Here is a 14,742-nt window from a genome sequence, read left to right as displayed (position 1 = left end):
CCAAAACTAAATTTTTAATTTTCTCCCACATTAGAGCTGCTTCTATATTTCTAACCTATCCCAGTACGGTTCTCATATCCTAGAATTATCCACTCCAGTTTCATTATTATAAAGGATTCAAGCAAGTTTACATTTTTGCTCAAAAGATGCTAAGGTTTTATATTCTTGCATGCTCACTTCAGATTTCTAAAGCATTTGTAGGTATATTTTTTACTCTAAAGGTTTTCTAAGTGGATAAGCAATGAGATCCTGCTGTATAGCATGAAATAATGTGAGAAAAAGAATATATACTTGTATCTGTGACTGGGTCACCTTGCTGCACAGCAAAAAATTGACAGAACTCTGTAAATCAGCTATGATGGAAAAAATAAATACCATTTAAAAATTAAAAAAAAAAAAGATTTTCTACACTTACCGTTATACTCTCCTTTTATCACTGAGGAGGCAAAAAAATATGTAAGGATTTTATGCAAATCATCTAACAAGTGATCATTCACTTCACCTCTTACATAAAAATGTATTGCATTCAAAAACAACGTTCCATCAAAGATAAAATTCCTTGTTAAAATACTTCAGGAAAAAGAGTATCATGATTGCAGTGATTATTTCACAGGTATACACATATGTCAAAATATGTCCAGGTACAGTTTAAATACATACAGTTTATTGCATGTAGATTTATACCTCAGTAGAGATGCTAAATAACACATAATACCAAGAAAAGTCGCACCCTGAGATGTGAGTAAAAGGCTTGGAAGGTTGACAAACGCAGATGCACACAGAAGAAAAAGAGCCGTTCCTTAAATGCATCAGCAAGTTTATTTACAAATGCAGTGGAACAGAAAGCCTTACTTCTGGCATGAAGATTTTCCATGAATGAAAAGAAGCAGCTTTCTACTGGGAATTGCTTAGGACAATTCTGGTGAAGAAAACAGAGCTCCCCACATCAAGCAAATAAAATGTTAACATAAGCTAAAAAAAAATTAATCATAATGTTACATAGATGAAAAGAAGGATACAGAAAGCAAACTTGGAGGTGGAGCTTAGTGGAATTTTCCATATGGTTCTGCATTAATTTAGCATACATTCCAATAAAGAGAGCAAATGCAATTACATATTTATATTAACTATTTCAAATAATGTTTCAGAACCTTAAAAAAAAAACCAATAAAATAACCCTCTTCAAAACACCACTAGAAAGTCAAACAAGATCATTATCAGCCTCAAAAAAAATATGCTGTTCTTATCTTTCTCTTGTGCTTTAACGATGCTGAATTTGAAAACGAGTAAAATACGGCACTTTCCCCCACGCGTAATTACCTTCTTATAAATAAACAACAAAAATACGTGTTCTACCAAGATTAGAATGCTCTGGTGTAATCTAAAGAGGCCAGGAAAAAAAGTGTTATTCTTTTTTAAAAAAGAGAGCGAAAAAGACATACAACATATATTTATAGATCTACATCTGCAGCAACCACCTCCTCTTCTATCTGCAACAGCGCTTTCGTGTGCAGGCTTAGGTCACATGGCGGTTGGCCGTCCAGCTGATCAGGCAAGAAGAGAACAAAGAAAAGCACTTAGATTCAGGAACACTTGAATATCGCCCCCTGGGGTACATAGCAGGAATCACTCCGAGAAGGACCCCAATGAGGTAGAAAGAGTCACTTTGTTACTCAGGATAAAGCGAGGCAAATCACAGCCTCTGGGTTCTAGAAGTCTTTATTTGAGGGAAAAAAAAAAAAAAGGAGTAAAAATGAACTGCTGATATAGAAACAAGTTACACTCAACTCTCTATTATTTGTACTGGAGGCGAGAAAAGGCATGGGCAATTTTTCCATGATGATTCCGAAAATCAGTTACGTTTGGCTTTGGAATTCTAATTAAAGAGAGAAAGCTCACACACATACACACGTTTCCACCCCAATTCCATGCCCAGCCTTGACGATCTCCAACCTCAGTGCTGGCATCCAGCAAAGGGCTGGACCAGTGGGGTCAGAAGGCTCAAAACACGGAGACAGATAAAAGAGAGTTGACTGGGCTTAAGCCATGTGCAAAACACTCGTCACATGAAGGCCATATAAATACCTCAGAGCTCAAAAGCATAGGGTTTTGCTGATACCACTTGCAACAAACACCCTTTCGTGGTAAGGAAGAAACACATGTTACCAGCATCGAGGCTCAAAATATAAAAAGGAATAATGGCTGTCTTTATGGAGCTATAAACAATATGCAATCTAATTGTGCTAAGGAGCTATAAACAATATGCAATCTAATTACGCTATGCTGTGTTTTACAACACACTTACAGGGGAAAAAAAAGCATGCTTAGCCACAAGATAGCGTTTGAAGTTTTTGAAAAACGCAATTTTTTCAAAAATGACACGTAAATAGGACGTAATGGGAATCAATGCTCTCCTTTTGAACATCTTGTATTCATTGATAGTATATGATTATGTAGCAACAACGCATTAACTGAGTACTCTTTATTACCTTTCTAGACCACAGTTTTAAGTTTCTCATATTCTAAACTGCATAATTAAAGCCCATTGGTAAATAATAGAAATCAGCTAAAATGCTGAGGGGGCCCAGCCTTAGCCAAGAAACCGATAAGCGTCTATACAGAAGATGCATTTTAATGGTCTGCCTTGGTTTATTTGTATCCTTGAGTCACTAGAAGTTTCTCCAGACTCTGAGCAGACCGCACCGCACACCATCCAGACTCGGGCAGGTGACCCTCTCCAGTTCCTCAGCCGCTCGCCCACCCTCGTATGGCTGGAATCCTGGGCACTGACCCTCTCTCGGGACCATCTCTGCAGGGGACACATTGACATTCCTAGAGCCTGGAGTCTTGGGCCAGGGAGCTTGAGGGGGAGGGGGTTGCAGGTTCAGGGAAATGCATGGGAACCCGCGGTCTCCGTAAAAGACTAGAGATTTTCTCCCTGATTTGCTCTCTTACATTTGAATCTGAGATAGCAGTCGTTGCAGTACAGTTGGTTGTTTCGGATTCTGACTTCGGCTCCTGAGGAAGAGCCTCCGAGGTCACGCTCACAGGACACACACTGCAAGACACACGGCAACAAAAACATGAAACATCCACCCTTAGCTGCAGAAAGCTCAGGGCTTCCCCAGCAAAAGAAAAAATTGAGCAAGATGCAGCTTCTAAGCTCTTAGATGCATTTCGGGGGGGGGGGGGGAGGAATGGCCAAAAGATAGCTTAAGATGAAGCCTGACAGACGAGATATTAAAGAATTCATAAAGCCAATTTTAAGAGCCAAGATACCATTCCCAAGATACCAAAAGAATAGAAGTGATGCATTGACTGGCTTAAAGAAACTGAGCCTTCCTTTCTCCCAGGGAAAGGGAGGGGCTCGGATGCCACAGGAAGGAACTGGCAAGGGGCAGCCAACTGGGTTTCTGGCTCTGCTGGGGGTATGGGTGGGAGTGGGGATCAGAGAGTGGGGGTTGGGGGTGGGGAGGACCACACCCCACATCCCTGCACCACCAATCCAGTGAGTGTTCACATGTGGTGCTTTCTCTTCGAGGCTGCGGATTTCGGTTCCATGTGCTCAAACACTAAGAATTTTGACTCATGCTGCTAAGCCTAGGAACAACCAGAGCCAGAGACATGCAAGCTTAAACAAGCTGAGCTCTGCAGGACTCCAGGATTGGATTCTCTCTCTGGCCCAACTCAAGTTCAAGAATCAAACAGATGCATCTCTAAAGACAGATACTGCAAAATACAGTAGCAATACAGCCTTCCTTCTTTTCTATGTGCCAGAACCCCTCAGGTGCCAGCAGGCTACATGACTGTAAAAATATTTACACTGCTTTCCCTTTCAACGCTCCCTATTCAAAGCTAGAGTTTTGGACACTGTTCTATCTGCACATCTCCATGCTGTTAATAGCCTTGGTAAACTACATATTAAATATGCCTACGACAGCATGTTAGAGACAGCATTTGAGCCCTGCAAATGTGACTTATAGAATCTTTGGCTGGTGATAGGAAGTACACCGTGCGTCCAGGTTTAATTTTTGAAGCCAGGGTCCGAGTTTGAGAATGCAGGAGCAGGAGCAGGCAATTTGTGATTCAAAGTGCAGCACAGACCGACAAAGGCAGCTCCTAGCTTGTTAGTGGCACATCCATACCCAGCGCTGAAAGCAGCCATGCGCTCTCCCAGCAAAGCGGTGCGGGCCTGCAGGCTGCGTGGCTCAGTCTCACCTTGAAACAATGTAAATGATAACAAAGACCCAGGGACTCGATGATCATGGCAGCTCCTTTGCCCAGAATGTTATTACAGTAGGAGCACACGCGCTTCCCACTGACCGACCTAGACGCAGAACGAGAATGGAAGGGAGGCTTTGATCCACGTAGCTCAAGGTTCTTATTTAAAAATCATGCTGTGGTATTAACATGAATAAGAATTTACAGGAGTCTGTATGTATCTGTGGAGAAAGCTGTCATTGGGCAAAGTGTGCCCTGATTAGACTGTACCTGGAAGGATCTCCCCGAGGCTCTGAAACACTTGAAACCTAGTCACATAAAGGGTCGATGTCCATGTACTTAGTCCATCCAGCACTTGATGACGATATTCCCCTGACACCCCATCTGTGCTCAGCAACAGTCTCCTCCTCTCTAATCCAGCCAACATCTTCTGGCCAGATAAACCCTCGGAAGCACAACCTGAATCACGTCATTCTGCCCCGCAGAGCATGAAAAGAGCAGCCCCAACCTCTTCCGAGAGGCATGGCGAGTCTCTTCAGACTACCATCTCCGGCTTATTCTCCCTTCCTCCCAACAGCCCTCTTTCTCCCTCCCCCAGTATTCAAGTTCAATGGAAGCATCCGTGCTTCCCGGGCTGTGCCGCTGGCTGACTCTGGGGAGAAGGACATGAAAACCGCCCGACAGCTGCCATCGAGACAGGTACGGCGAGTTCTCCTTTCCTTTGTTTACAAGTCTTATCTCCTCTCCCAGGCGGGAAGGTGAAGGCTGGGTCTTATCTCTGGCTCCCTCGGGACCGGCGGAGCATGTCAGGGATGCTGGAGAGGGCAGAGCTGTGGAGTGTCTCAGGAGAGAGCATTGCATGCTCTAGACAGACCCTGAAGAGGGCAGGAAAGCCCCCTCCCCTTTCTGCCTTCTGAGGGCGGGGTTCTCAGTAAGGAGACAGGTACTCTCTCCTCCGCCTTCCCCCCACTCTGTGGCCCTCATCTTCCCCCCAGATTTACCATCCATCCTCCTCCCTTCTCCCAGTTCAAACTCCCTGATACAAACATTATGAATCCTGGTACAAGTACCATGGGAGCTGGATATAAAATATCTTCTCTTGGATGGAGTTCCCGACATGGCTCAGTGGTTAACGAATCTGACTAGGAACCATGAGGTGGCAGGTTCGGTCCCTGCCCTTGCTCAGTAGGTTGAGGATCCGGCGTTGCCGTGAGCTGTGGTGTAGGTTGTAGACGCGGCTCGGATCCTGCGTTGCTGTGGCTGTGCAGTAGGCCGGCGGCTAGAGCTCTGATTCGACCCCTAGCCTGGGAACCTCCATATGCCGCGGGAGCGGCCCAAGAAATGGCAAAAAGACAAAATAAATAAATAAATAAATAAATAAATAAATAAATAAATAAATTAAATAAAATATCTTCTCTTAACAAAATCCCTCAGTTGCGAGCTTTAACAACATTCCCAGGGAGTTCCAGTTGGGGTGCAATGGAAACAAATCCAACTAGCTTCCACGAGGATGCAGGTTGTATCCCTGGCCCCGCTCAGTGGGATAAGGACCTGGTGTTGCCATGAGTTGTGAGGTAGGTGGCAGACGTGGCTAGTATCCCGCGTTGCCGTGGCTGCGGCGTAGGCCAGCCGCCGTAGCTCCAGTTAGACCCCTAGCCAGGGAACGTCCATATGCCGCAGGTACAGCCCTAAAAAGAAAAAAGAAAAAAAATTCCCAGTATTAATCATTGTGTTTCTGCTCGTTGATAGCTTTAAAAAAAAAAAAAATCCCAATACCAATCACTATGTTTCTACTTTTCAGTATCTCATTGGCGATGAAAACTAGTAGAAGCCAGTAGAAGTCCCTTCTGGTCTCAACAGAAATCCTGCTGTTTGTGGCCTCCTGAAACCCCACTGATCTGTGCAGAAGCCACCCAGACCTAAAACCCAACAGCTGTTGATATCTGAGCTTCAGCCCATATCAAAAGGCAAGTCGTCGAAACCCACCATTACGACCCTCACACCGTCCCACAGCAGATGGCCTGCAGAATTCGGTTCATGTAATCTGAGCAAGATGCTGACAAACCAGACAAGAGACAAGCCATAGTTCTGGAAATCAAAAACCCAAAGAGCAGTATCCAACTTAAGGTTTTTTGGTTGTTTGTTTTTAAATCCAGCTTGTTCAGACCATGCGGGCTTGGTTATCATACTTTTCCTTTACACTCAATTCCTATAAAAGGAGTTTATATTATAGTCTCATTAACACAGTCAAACATTTTACAATACTGCTTTTGCTCCTCAATTTGTCATGCCTTCATGAGCTGCCGTGTATTTTCCTGATTCAGCACTATTCACGCCCCCACTGTGTCTAAGACCCTGACCACAAACCCCTGCAAATGAGACAGTGGCCACAAAGTGAACGTTTTAAAGGCCTCCAAAGGCTTCAGAAGACATCTGTAAATGGTCTTGGGTTGGCCTGGGAAGGTTTAAGGAAGCCTTCTAAATTGATTTGGTAAAGGAACACCGAATATGATACATTCGAAAAGGTTCTTCTTTTTCAGTGGAAAGCTTGGACACGATCTTGGGCAATTTTTGACGCAGAAACACCCCCTGAGACTAAGGAAAGAAGAGGGAAACCGCAAAGGGCCTGACCTGCTGCGTGGCTGGGAGCCTGGCTGCGGAGGCGCGGGGGGATGGCCGCGTGGTGTAGGGGAGGGCGAGGTGGTCTTCACAGAACCGGCTGAAGGCGGGGGGATGCTGGAGGATGGGCTTCGCATGTAGGCTCGGTTTGACGTGGACAGCAGCTGAGGAGGGGGGCGACTGAAGTCTTGGACAGAGGAGGAAGCATAGACCCCGGAAGGCTGATTGAGCCAAGGGGACTGTCGCCAAGAATTGGTTCTTGGGGAATCCAGGTTATCTAGAGATTCGCCTCTGAAACAGAGAGGAGCCATCAAGTTCCATCGCACATCCAGCTAGAAATCCACTGAACACTGTTACAGCCACTGAAGTATCCATGTGACATATTTCACTGAAGCAGGTGTGAATCCAAGTCCAGCTACACATCGAATGACCCTGAATGACTAAACTCCCTTTTCATATTCAGTTACCTTTCATTTATTTTCATTTACTTGCTGCTCAGACTACAAGAATACCAAAGTGGAAAGGAAAATATTATAAAAAAATATTTTAAAAATAGAATGCTAAGGCAAAGGACACATACAGGCATCCTTTAAATCTTCAACTGCTTGGACCTATCAATCTTCACGTTTAAAACCCACAGAAAAAAACACCTTTTCATAGGCACTTACATATGTCAGGTATTAAGAGGAAACACTGACACAAAAATTAAGTTTACTTCATCTTCACAACACAAACCACAATTTTTTTTTTAGATCTCACAGAAGTTAACTTGTCCGTAGTAAGAAGAGGCTGATCAGTGGGGGAAATGCCTGCAAACCAAAGTCTCCCTGATTCTAAAGTCACCGGGTCATTCCCACCATGCAGCCCTCGTTCACTCAGCACCCAAAACTCTGAAACCAAACAACGGTCTAATGTCCGCAGTGGAGAAGCGTGTGCCAGCCACTTCTCTTCAATGGAATATGCGTTTAAAATAGGATTGGGCTCACTAACTGATTTAAATAAAACACTTGGAAAACCTCTCTTAAATGAAGTTATGGGCGCTCCCCTTGTGGCTCAGTGGTAACGAACCCAACTGGTATCCATGAGGACACAGATTTGACCCCCGGTCTGGCTCGGTGGGCTAAGGATCCAGCATTGCCTTGAGCTGGAGTGTAGGTCGCAAACACGGCTCAGATCTGGTGTTGCTGTGGCTATGGTGTAGGCTGGCAGTTGCAGCTCTGATTCTGACCCCTAGCCTGGGAACTTCCATATGCTGCAGGTGAGGCCCCAAAAAGACAAAAAAATAATAATAATAATGTAGTTAACATTAATTCTGACCTACAAAGACAGACTCCAGATTAAGAGAGTTTTCTTTCTGACCTTGTCAATTTTGATGTTATTACTTTTAAAACTTTCTCTCTTATCCCAAGTTTGAAATGGGCGGGGTTTTTTCAAATTAGAAAAGTACCACATCACCATAATGGGACAGACCTACGTCACAGAGCAGGACATGAGGGAAGAGTAAGGCTTCCCCTTCTTTCACTTCTAATTTACCTGCCCTAATTCCCAGAGGGGACCACTGCTAACTTGTGCATCCTTCTAGACTTTTTCTCACATAGGCAAGCACTTATTGACATATATATGCAAATGTATATATGTACCTATAGCCATGTTTATATACAGCTATAACATATGTTCATGCGTTTAACATGTGTTTAACAAATGGGATTATTCTATAACACATGTTCTTCCTAACTTGCTTTATATTCCATGTAATACCTATTTTCTCAGAACTTTCTTCATGTCAGTTAAGGTGACAGATAGTATTTTGGTGGCCCCTAGTGGATCACCTTCCTGGTATCCATACCTTTGCGTGGTCCCCTCCTACTGATTCTGAGCTTGGCTATGTGACCTGTTGGTCGATGGAACATTAGCAAAAGTGATACAGCTGGAGGTTAGATGAGCCTTTGCCCATTAGGGCTTATGCCTCTTGCAAGGTTTCCTCTCTGGATCCAGGTGCCGTGGCATGAGGCAGCCCATGCAGCCCTGTGGTGAGGGCTCTTTGGAGAAGAAAGAGCAGCTCCCAACCAACAGCTCCAGCTCAGCTCTCAGTGGAGGATCTACATCGGGGTCAGCCAGTTCCAGCCCACTACCAGGATAGGAATACTGCATGAGCTAAGGGTATTTTACATTGTCAAACGGTCATGAAAAACAACAGCCAAAAAATTCGTGATAGGGGTGTATGTGGCTCACAAAGCCTAAAGTATTTACCATCTGGTCCTGCATACAAAAACATGTGCCCACCCTAGCTCTAAATGACTCTAGTGGCCCCAAGTGCCACAACCAATACCATGCAAAGAACTGCCTAGCCAACCCTCAGAATTGTGAGTGTAATGAATTCCTTTAACCCACTAATGGTTGCGACGGTAACAGCAATGTCTCTTTAACGCTTTAATAGTTGTAGAGCATGCTATTTATCAGAGTGCCGCCTTTATTTAATGAGCGCTAAGTACACTCTTCTTAGGAGATACTCCATTTCCCTCTTTTGCTATTGCCAATACCATTTAAGCGTACATCCTTTAAGACAGTCTTTGCATACGTATCCAAATATACCCAGGAGATAAAATGCCATAAATGAAACTGCTCACAGGGTATAGGCAAAAACTTTTGCTTAATAAATCCTAAAAAAACCTGCCCATGCAGTTGGGAATAAGAATTCCTGTTGCCTTATACAACAGTCACTACTAGTCAACACTAGATTTAATTAGCCATTTAACTGTCAACAACACCCCCACGCAAGGTATACCACTGTTGTTTTAGGGGTAGTGTTGATCTGTTATATGCTTACTGACTTTGTTTTTTTCTCTACAAACTATCTGTTCATATCTCTTTTTTCGCTAAAGTTGTCAGGATGTATTTAGTGATTTACAAGAGCTATTTTTACATTGAGATAATTCGCTCTTTGTCATACGTTGCCAATAATTTTCCTCAGTTTGTCAGCTGTGGACATACTCAATAAAAGTAGCTTCTGTATTCACTTACCCAAGATACATCTGTTTCATTCATCCTCTCATCTCCAATCAACTTTTATCTCTATTTTTTTCCTTAAAATTACAAAAAGTAGGTTTCCACCTTTGTGAAATTTTCATGATTCCAATCTAACCACTATCTTATTACAAACTGAGATTTAATTTTTTTTTTAAGCTCAGCATCTAAGGGAGCACTCCGCTGCATAAATTATTGAAGTGCCTGCATCTCACATCAGAGTTCCATGTGCAGTCTGGCAACCTAGTAGCCATGTGTTTTGTCCAAGTGCATTCCTTGCTGGAGCCACAGCTTCTTTGCATGGAAAAACAGAACTGCTATCCCTGCCTCAAGACATTCCTCCCAGGTTAAGTGAGATGATGTAGACAAAGCGCCTGGCAGGGGCTGGCCACTAATCAGTGCTCCACGCCATGGGCCTGATGACACGTGCTCCCTCACCCCACTAAATCATGAGTAAGAAATGATGACACCTCTTCTGTCCAAAACATCGGCATGTCTAGAAATTCAGTAACTGCCTCACAGTGCAGAAGAGGAAATTATTCCAAAGATGTCTCGTACCTTCTCATAATCCCAGGCAGACAAATGGGCTCTTTATTTATGCTGGAACTGCGCTGTCGGATCCAGCTGTTGTCATCGTAAAGGGATGTTCTCTTCCTCATTTCCTGAAGGATTTGCTGTCTCTCCAGCTCCGCTCCCGACGGGGCTTGTTCCTTCTTGGAGCTCTTCTGTGACGAGCTATTGCTCCCAATTCTCTCTAAATATCTACTGCTTCCTAAATTAAAAACATCAAAAACTCCAGGATTAGCAATAAAAAAAGGGGTAGTGGATAAATCTCCAAATACAGTGAAGCAAAAAAAATGTGACATTGGGGGAGTTCCCTTGTGGTGCAGGAGGTTAAGGATCTGGCATTGTCAATGCTGTGACACTGCTTGGGCTGCTGCTGTGGCAGAGGCTTGGTCCCCGGCCTGGGAACTTCCACATGCCACAGGCATGGTCAAAAATAAAAATAAAAATGTGACATTGGGCACATATGTCAAACATTATCAATTCTTAATCAGACCGCTGCCTAGGACACAAAATAATCATCTCCTGTTTCTGGAAATTCCAGATGCACACCCAGAGGCATACCAGGGGATGCACTCAGGAAAACTAAGGAGGCTGCCTAAAAAGGAAACAACCAGCCTTGATTTCAGGGATATTAAATTACAAAATGCTCATCTAGAAATAGTTTCTCTTCCACTATTTCTTTCCTTCCTAAATTAAAATCAATTAAGCCCCTGTTCATTGAATGCTTGCTGTGACAGCTCTGCAAGGGAACAGGAAGCTCTATTCTTTCAAAAAATGTACACGCCTCCTGGGGGGAGAGTGAAGACATAAATGCATGCTTCCCTAGCTGACACAGCTCGAGTTTTCATGGTGTAAATCATGGAATAAGTCATGACCAAATCGTAGGAATGACAGCACAGGCAACCACCAAGATGGCTTTTGTGAAACTGAAAAACAGCCAAGTAAGCAAAATGATAATCAAGGAATGTTATCAGATTTGTATCTCCTCTAAGGAACTGACAGAGCTATAATTTGAAGGCTGAATTTAGGAACGACAATTAAGTCAGGTTTTATCTTGAAGGATCTGTCTCCCTGGGTCTGCTGATTAATTTCTGACTTGGGTAAAACATCCAGAACTTGGAAGTATCCTCCCCATCTTAATTTGGATTAGGAACTTTCCTCTAAGAGTTTTCTTTTTTTCTTTTCTTTTCTTTTTTTTTTTTTTTTTGCTCTCTAGATACACTGCTATTGCCATTCTTTCCAAATTCATCCTGCCTTAGTTTATCTTCCAGTAAGCAACAAACAAGGCCATCAAAAGTTTCTTCTACATACCTATGTTTACAATGATGTATACACACGGCTTATCAATTTGGTCAGATTTTCAATAAAATGTTCCCTATTTTTTAGATGCCTCACTAGCATAATCAAGTTTTCAACAAAATATTTAATAATGTCCACTGTCTGCTATTCAGGGGCTTACAGTCAGTCAAGTGGAGAAAACAGACATACAAAAAATAACCAGATTAATAGCACAAGCCACAAATCGTAACAAGACTATTTCAGAGAGCCACACTTGCTATTATTAACAGGTCATGTGTTCAAGTTCAAGAAAGAAGATGATCACTGCAGGTTAAAAATGTTTCATGGCAGACCGAAGTACTTTAAATTTTTTTTTTTTTCTTTTTATGGCCGCAACTGTGGCATACAGACGTTACCAGGCTACGGGTCCAATTGGAGCTGCAGTTGCCAGCCTACACCACAGCCACAGCAATGCCAGATCCGAGCTCACTGAGCAAGGCCAGATTGAACACGCATCCTCATAGACACTATGTCAGGTTCTTAATCCACTGAGCCAGCCAAATTTTAACGCTGGCTTAGGGACAAGTTCAGGGGAGAAGACACTGGAAATCCAAACAGCTAAGACCAGCAGGGACTAGATCACAGAGCTTCTGATAAATTGGAAACAGAGAGAGAACAATTTGGTTACAGTGAAGGGTTCCTAATGGGGGAAACAGCAAAATAGGGCTGAAAAGTTAAACCAGGACCAGATAATGGAAGGTCTTCTGTGTTAAGAGAAAAGGAATGATCATAGAACTAATTAGAAACTAAATTCTACAAGCTTTACCCAGAGGTTATAAACTAGCTGCCATCAGACCACTGGGGCCTATGGATATTGTTCAGCTCACAGAGAAAGGGTTGCAAAATTTTAAAAATTTCTGGTCAAACACTTAAAAGAGAACATAAAAATCCAGACCTTTTTAACTTCTATCTCACAACAGAAAGAGGTGCCAATCGTAGATTTGCCTCTTCCCACAGGGCCGTGACAGGCTGGAGCTGGGGTTGGGGGGTGCTGGCCATCTGCCAAGTTCACCCAATCCTCACCTGGACCTTCGTTCATCTATATAACCAACCAGCACCCTGCTTCCTCAAAGCCTGGTGTGCAAACCCTGCCTAAAATGGTATTTCGATTATTTTTTTCTTAGTTATATAACTTTAGTTACTTACGCTCCTAGAAACAGACTTTATACTAAAAAAAAAAAAAAAAAACCTATGATATCACCTATATCTGAAATTTAATATATGGCACAAATGAATCTGTCCATAGAAAAGAAATTCATGAATTGAAGAGGTCATAAAATCACTCCCTACAAATAAAAGTCCAGGACCAGATGGCTTCACAGGTGAATTTTATCAAACATATAAAGAGGAATTGGTGCCCATCCTCCTTAAACTCTTTCAAAAGGTTGAAGAAGAAATACTCCCAAAGACATTCTATGATGCCACCATCACCCTCATTCCAAAACCAGAGATACCACCAAAAAAGAAAACTATCGCCCAATATCATTGATGAATATAGATGCAAAAATTCTCAACAAAATCTTAGCCAACCGAATCCAACAACATACCAAAAAAATTATACACCATGACCAGGTTGGGTTCATCCCAGGTTCACAAGGACAGTTCAACATACACAAATCAATCAGCATCATACACCACATTAACCAAAAAAAAGTCAAAAATCATATGATCATCTCAATAGACGCTGAAAAAGCATTTGACAAAGTCCAACATCCATTCATGATCAAGACCCTCGCCAAACTGGGTATAGAGGGAACATTCCTGAATATAATCAAAGCCATTTATGAGAAACCCACAGCAAATATAATACTCAATGGGGAAAAACTGAAAGCCTTCTCACTCCAATCTGGAACAAGACAGGGATGCCCACTCTCACCACTGCTCCCCAACATAGTTGTGGAAGTCCTAGCCACAGCAATTAGGCAAACAAAAGAAATAAAAGGCATCCATATACGAAGAGAAGAGATCAAACTGTCACTGTATGCAGATGACATGATACTATACATAGAAAACCCTAAGGACTCAACCTCAAAACTACTTGAACTGATTCATAAAATCAGCAAAGTAGCAGGATAGAAGATTAACATTCAGAAGTCAGTTGCATTTCTGTATACCAGCAATGAAATATTAGAAAAGGAATACAAAAATATAATACCTTTTAAAATTACACCTCACAAAATCAAATACCTCGGCATACACCTGACCAAGGAGGTAAAGGACCTATATGCCGAGAACTACAAAACTTTAATCAAAGAAATCAAAGAAGATGTAAAGAAATGGAAAGATATTCCATGTTCCTGGATTGGGAAAATCAATATTGTAAAAATGGCCATACTACCCAAAGCAATCTACAGATTCAATGCAATCCCTATCAAATTACCCAGGACATTTTTCACAGAACTAGAACAAACAATCCAAACATTTATATGGAACAACAAAAGACCCAGAATCGCCAAAGCAATCCTGAGAAACAAAAACCAAGCAGGAGGCATAACTCTCCCAGACTTCAAGAAATACTACAAAGCCACAGTCATCAAAACAGTGTGGTACTGGTATCAAAACAGACAGACAGACCAATGGAACAGAATAGAGAATCCGGAAATAAACCCTGACACCTATGGTCAATTAATCTTTGACAAGGGAGGCAAGAACATCAAATGGGAAAAAGAAAGTCTATTCAGCAAGCATTGCTGGGAAACCTGGACAGCTGCACGCAAAGCAATGAAACTAGAACACACCCTCACACCATGCACAAAAATAAACTCAAAATGGCTGAAAGACTTAAATATACGACAGGACACCATCAAACTCCTAGAAGAAAACATAGGCAAAACACTCTCTGACATCAACATCATGAATATGTTCTCAGGTCAGTCCCCCAAAGCAACAGAAATTAGAGCAAAAATAAACCCATGGGACCTCATCAAACTGAAAAGCCTTTGCACAGCAAAGGAAACCCAAAAGAAAACAAAA

At 42.5% G+C, this 14,742-nt stretch overlaps 1 protein-coding gene across 14 annotated transcripts in view; it reads right to left on the bottom strand.

The window, feature by feature from the left end:
* Window positions 1–800: 800 nt before the first annotated feature.
* The window catches only part of LMO7 (LIM domain 7), a 225,041-nt gene continuing 211,099 nt past the window's right edge, over window positions 801–14,742 (bottom strand). For 13 of the 14 annotated variants that reach the window (XM_047755673.1, XM_047755675.1, XM_047755677.1 and 10 more), the window contains 5 exons: window positions 10,423–10,636; window positions 6,853–7,131; window positions 4,219–4,327; window positions 2,956–3,058; window positions 801–1,544 (listed from right to left, as the gene is read on the bottom strand). In XM_047755673.1, coding sequence (XP_047611629.1) covers window positions 1,522–1,544; window positions 2,956–3,058; window positions 4,219–4,327; window positions 6,853–7,131; window positions 10,423–10,636 — 728 coding nt within the window. In that variant the 3' untranslated portion in view covers window positions 801–1,521. The remainder of the gene's footprint in view (window positions 1,545–2,955; window positions 3,059–4,218; window positions 4,328–6,852; window positions 7,132–10,422; window positions 10,637–14,742) is intronic. The other variant, XM_047755683.1, reaches the window with a different exon arrangement.

The sequence above is a fragment of the Phacochoerus africanus genome, chromosome 13 (genome assembly GCF_016906955.1).
Source record: "Phacochoerus africanus isolate WHEZ1 chromosome 13, ROS_Pafr_v1, whole genome shotgun sequence".
NCBI lineage: Eukaryota > Metazoa > Chordata > Mammalia > Artiodactyla > Suidae > Phacochoerus > Phacochoerus africanus.
This window is presented reverse-complemented; position numbering and strand designations above follow the sequence as displayed.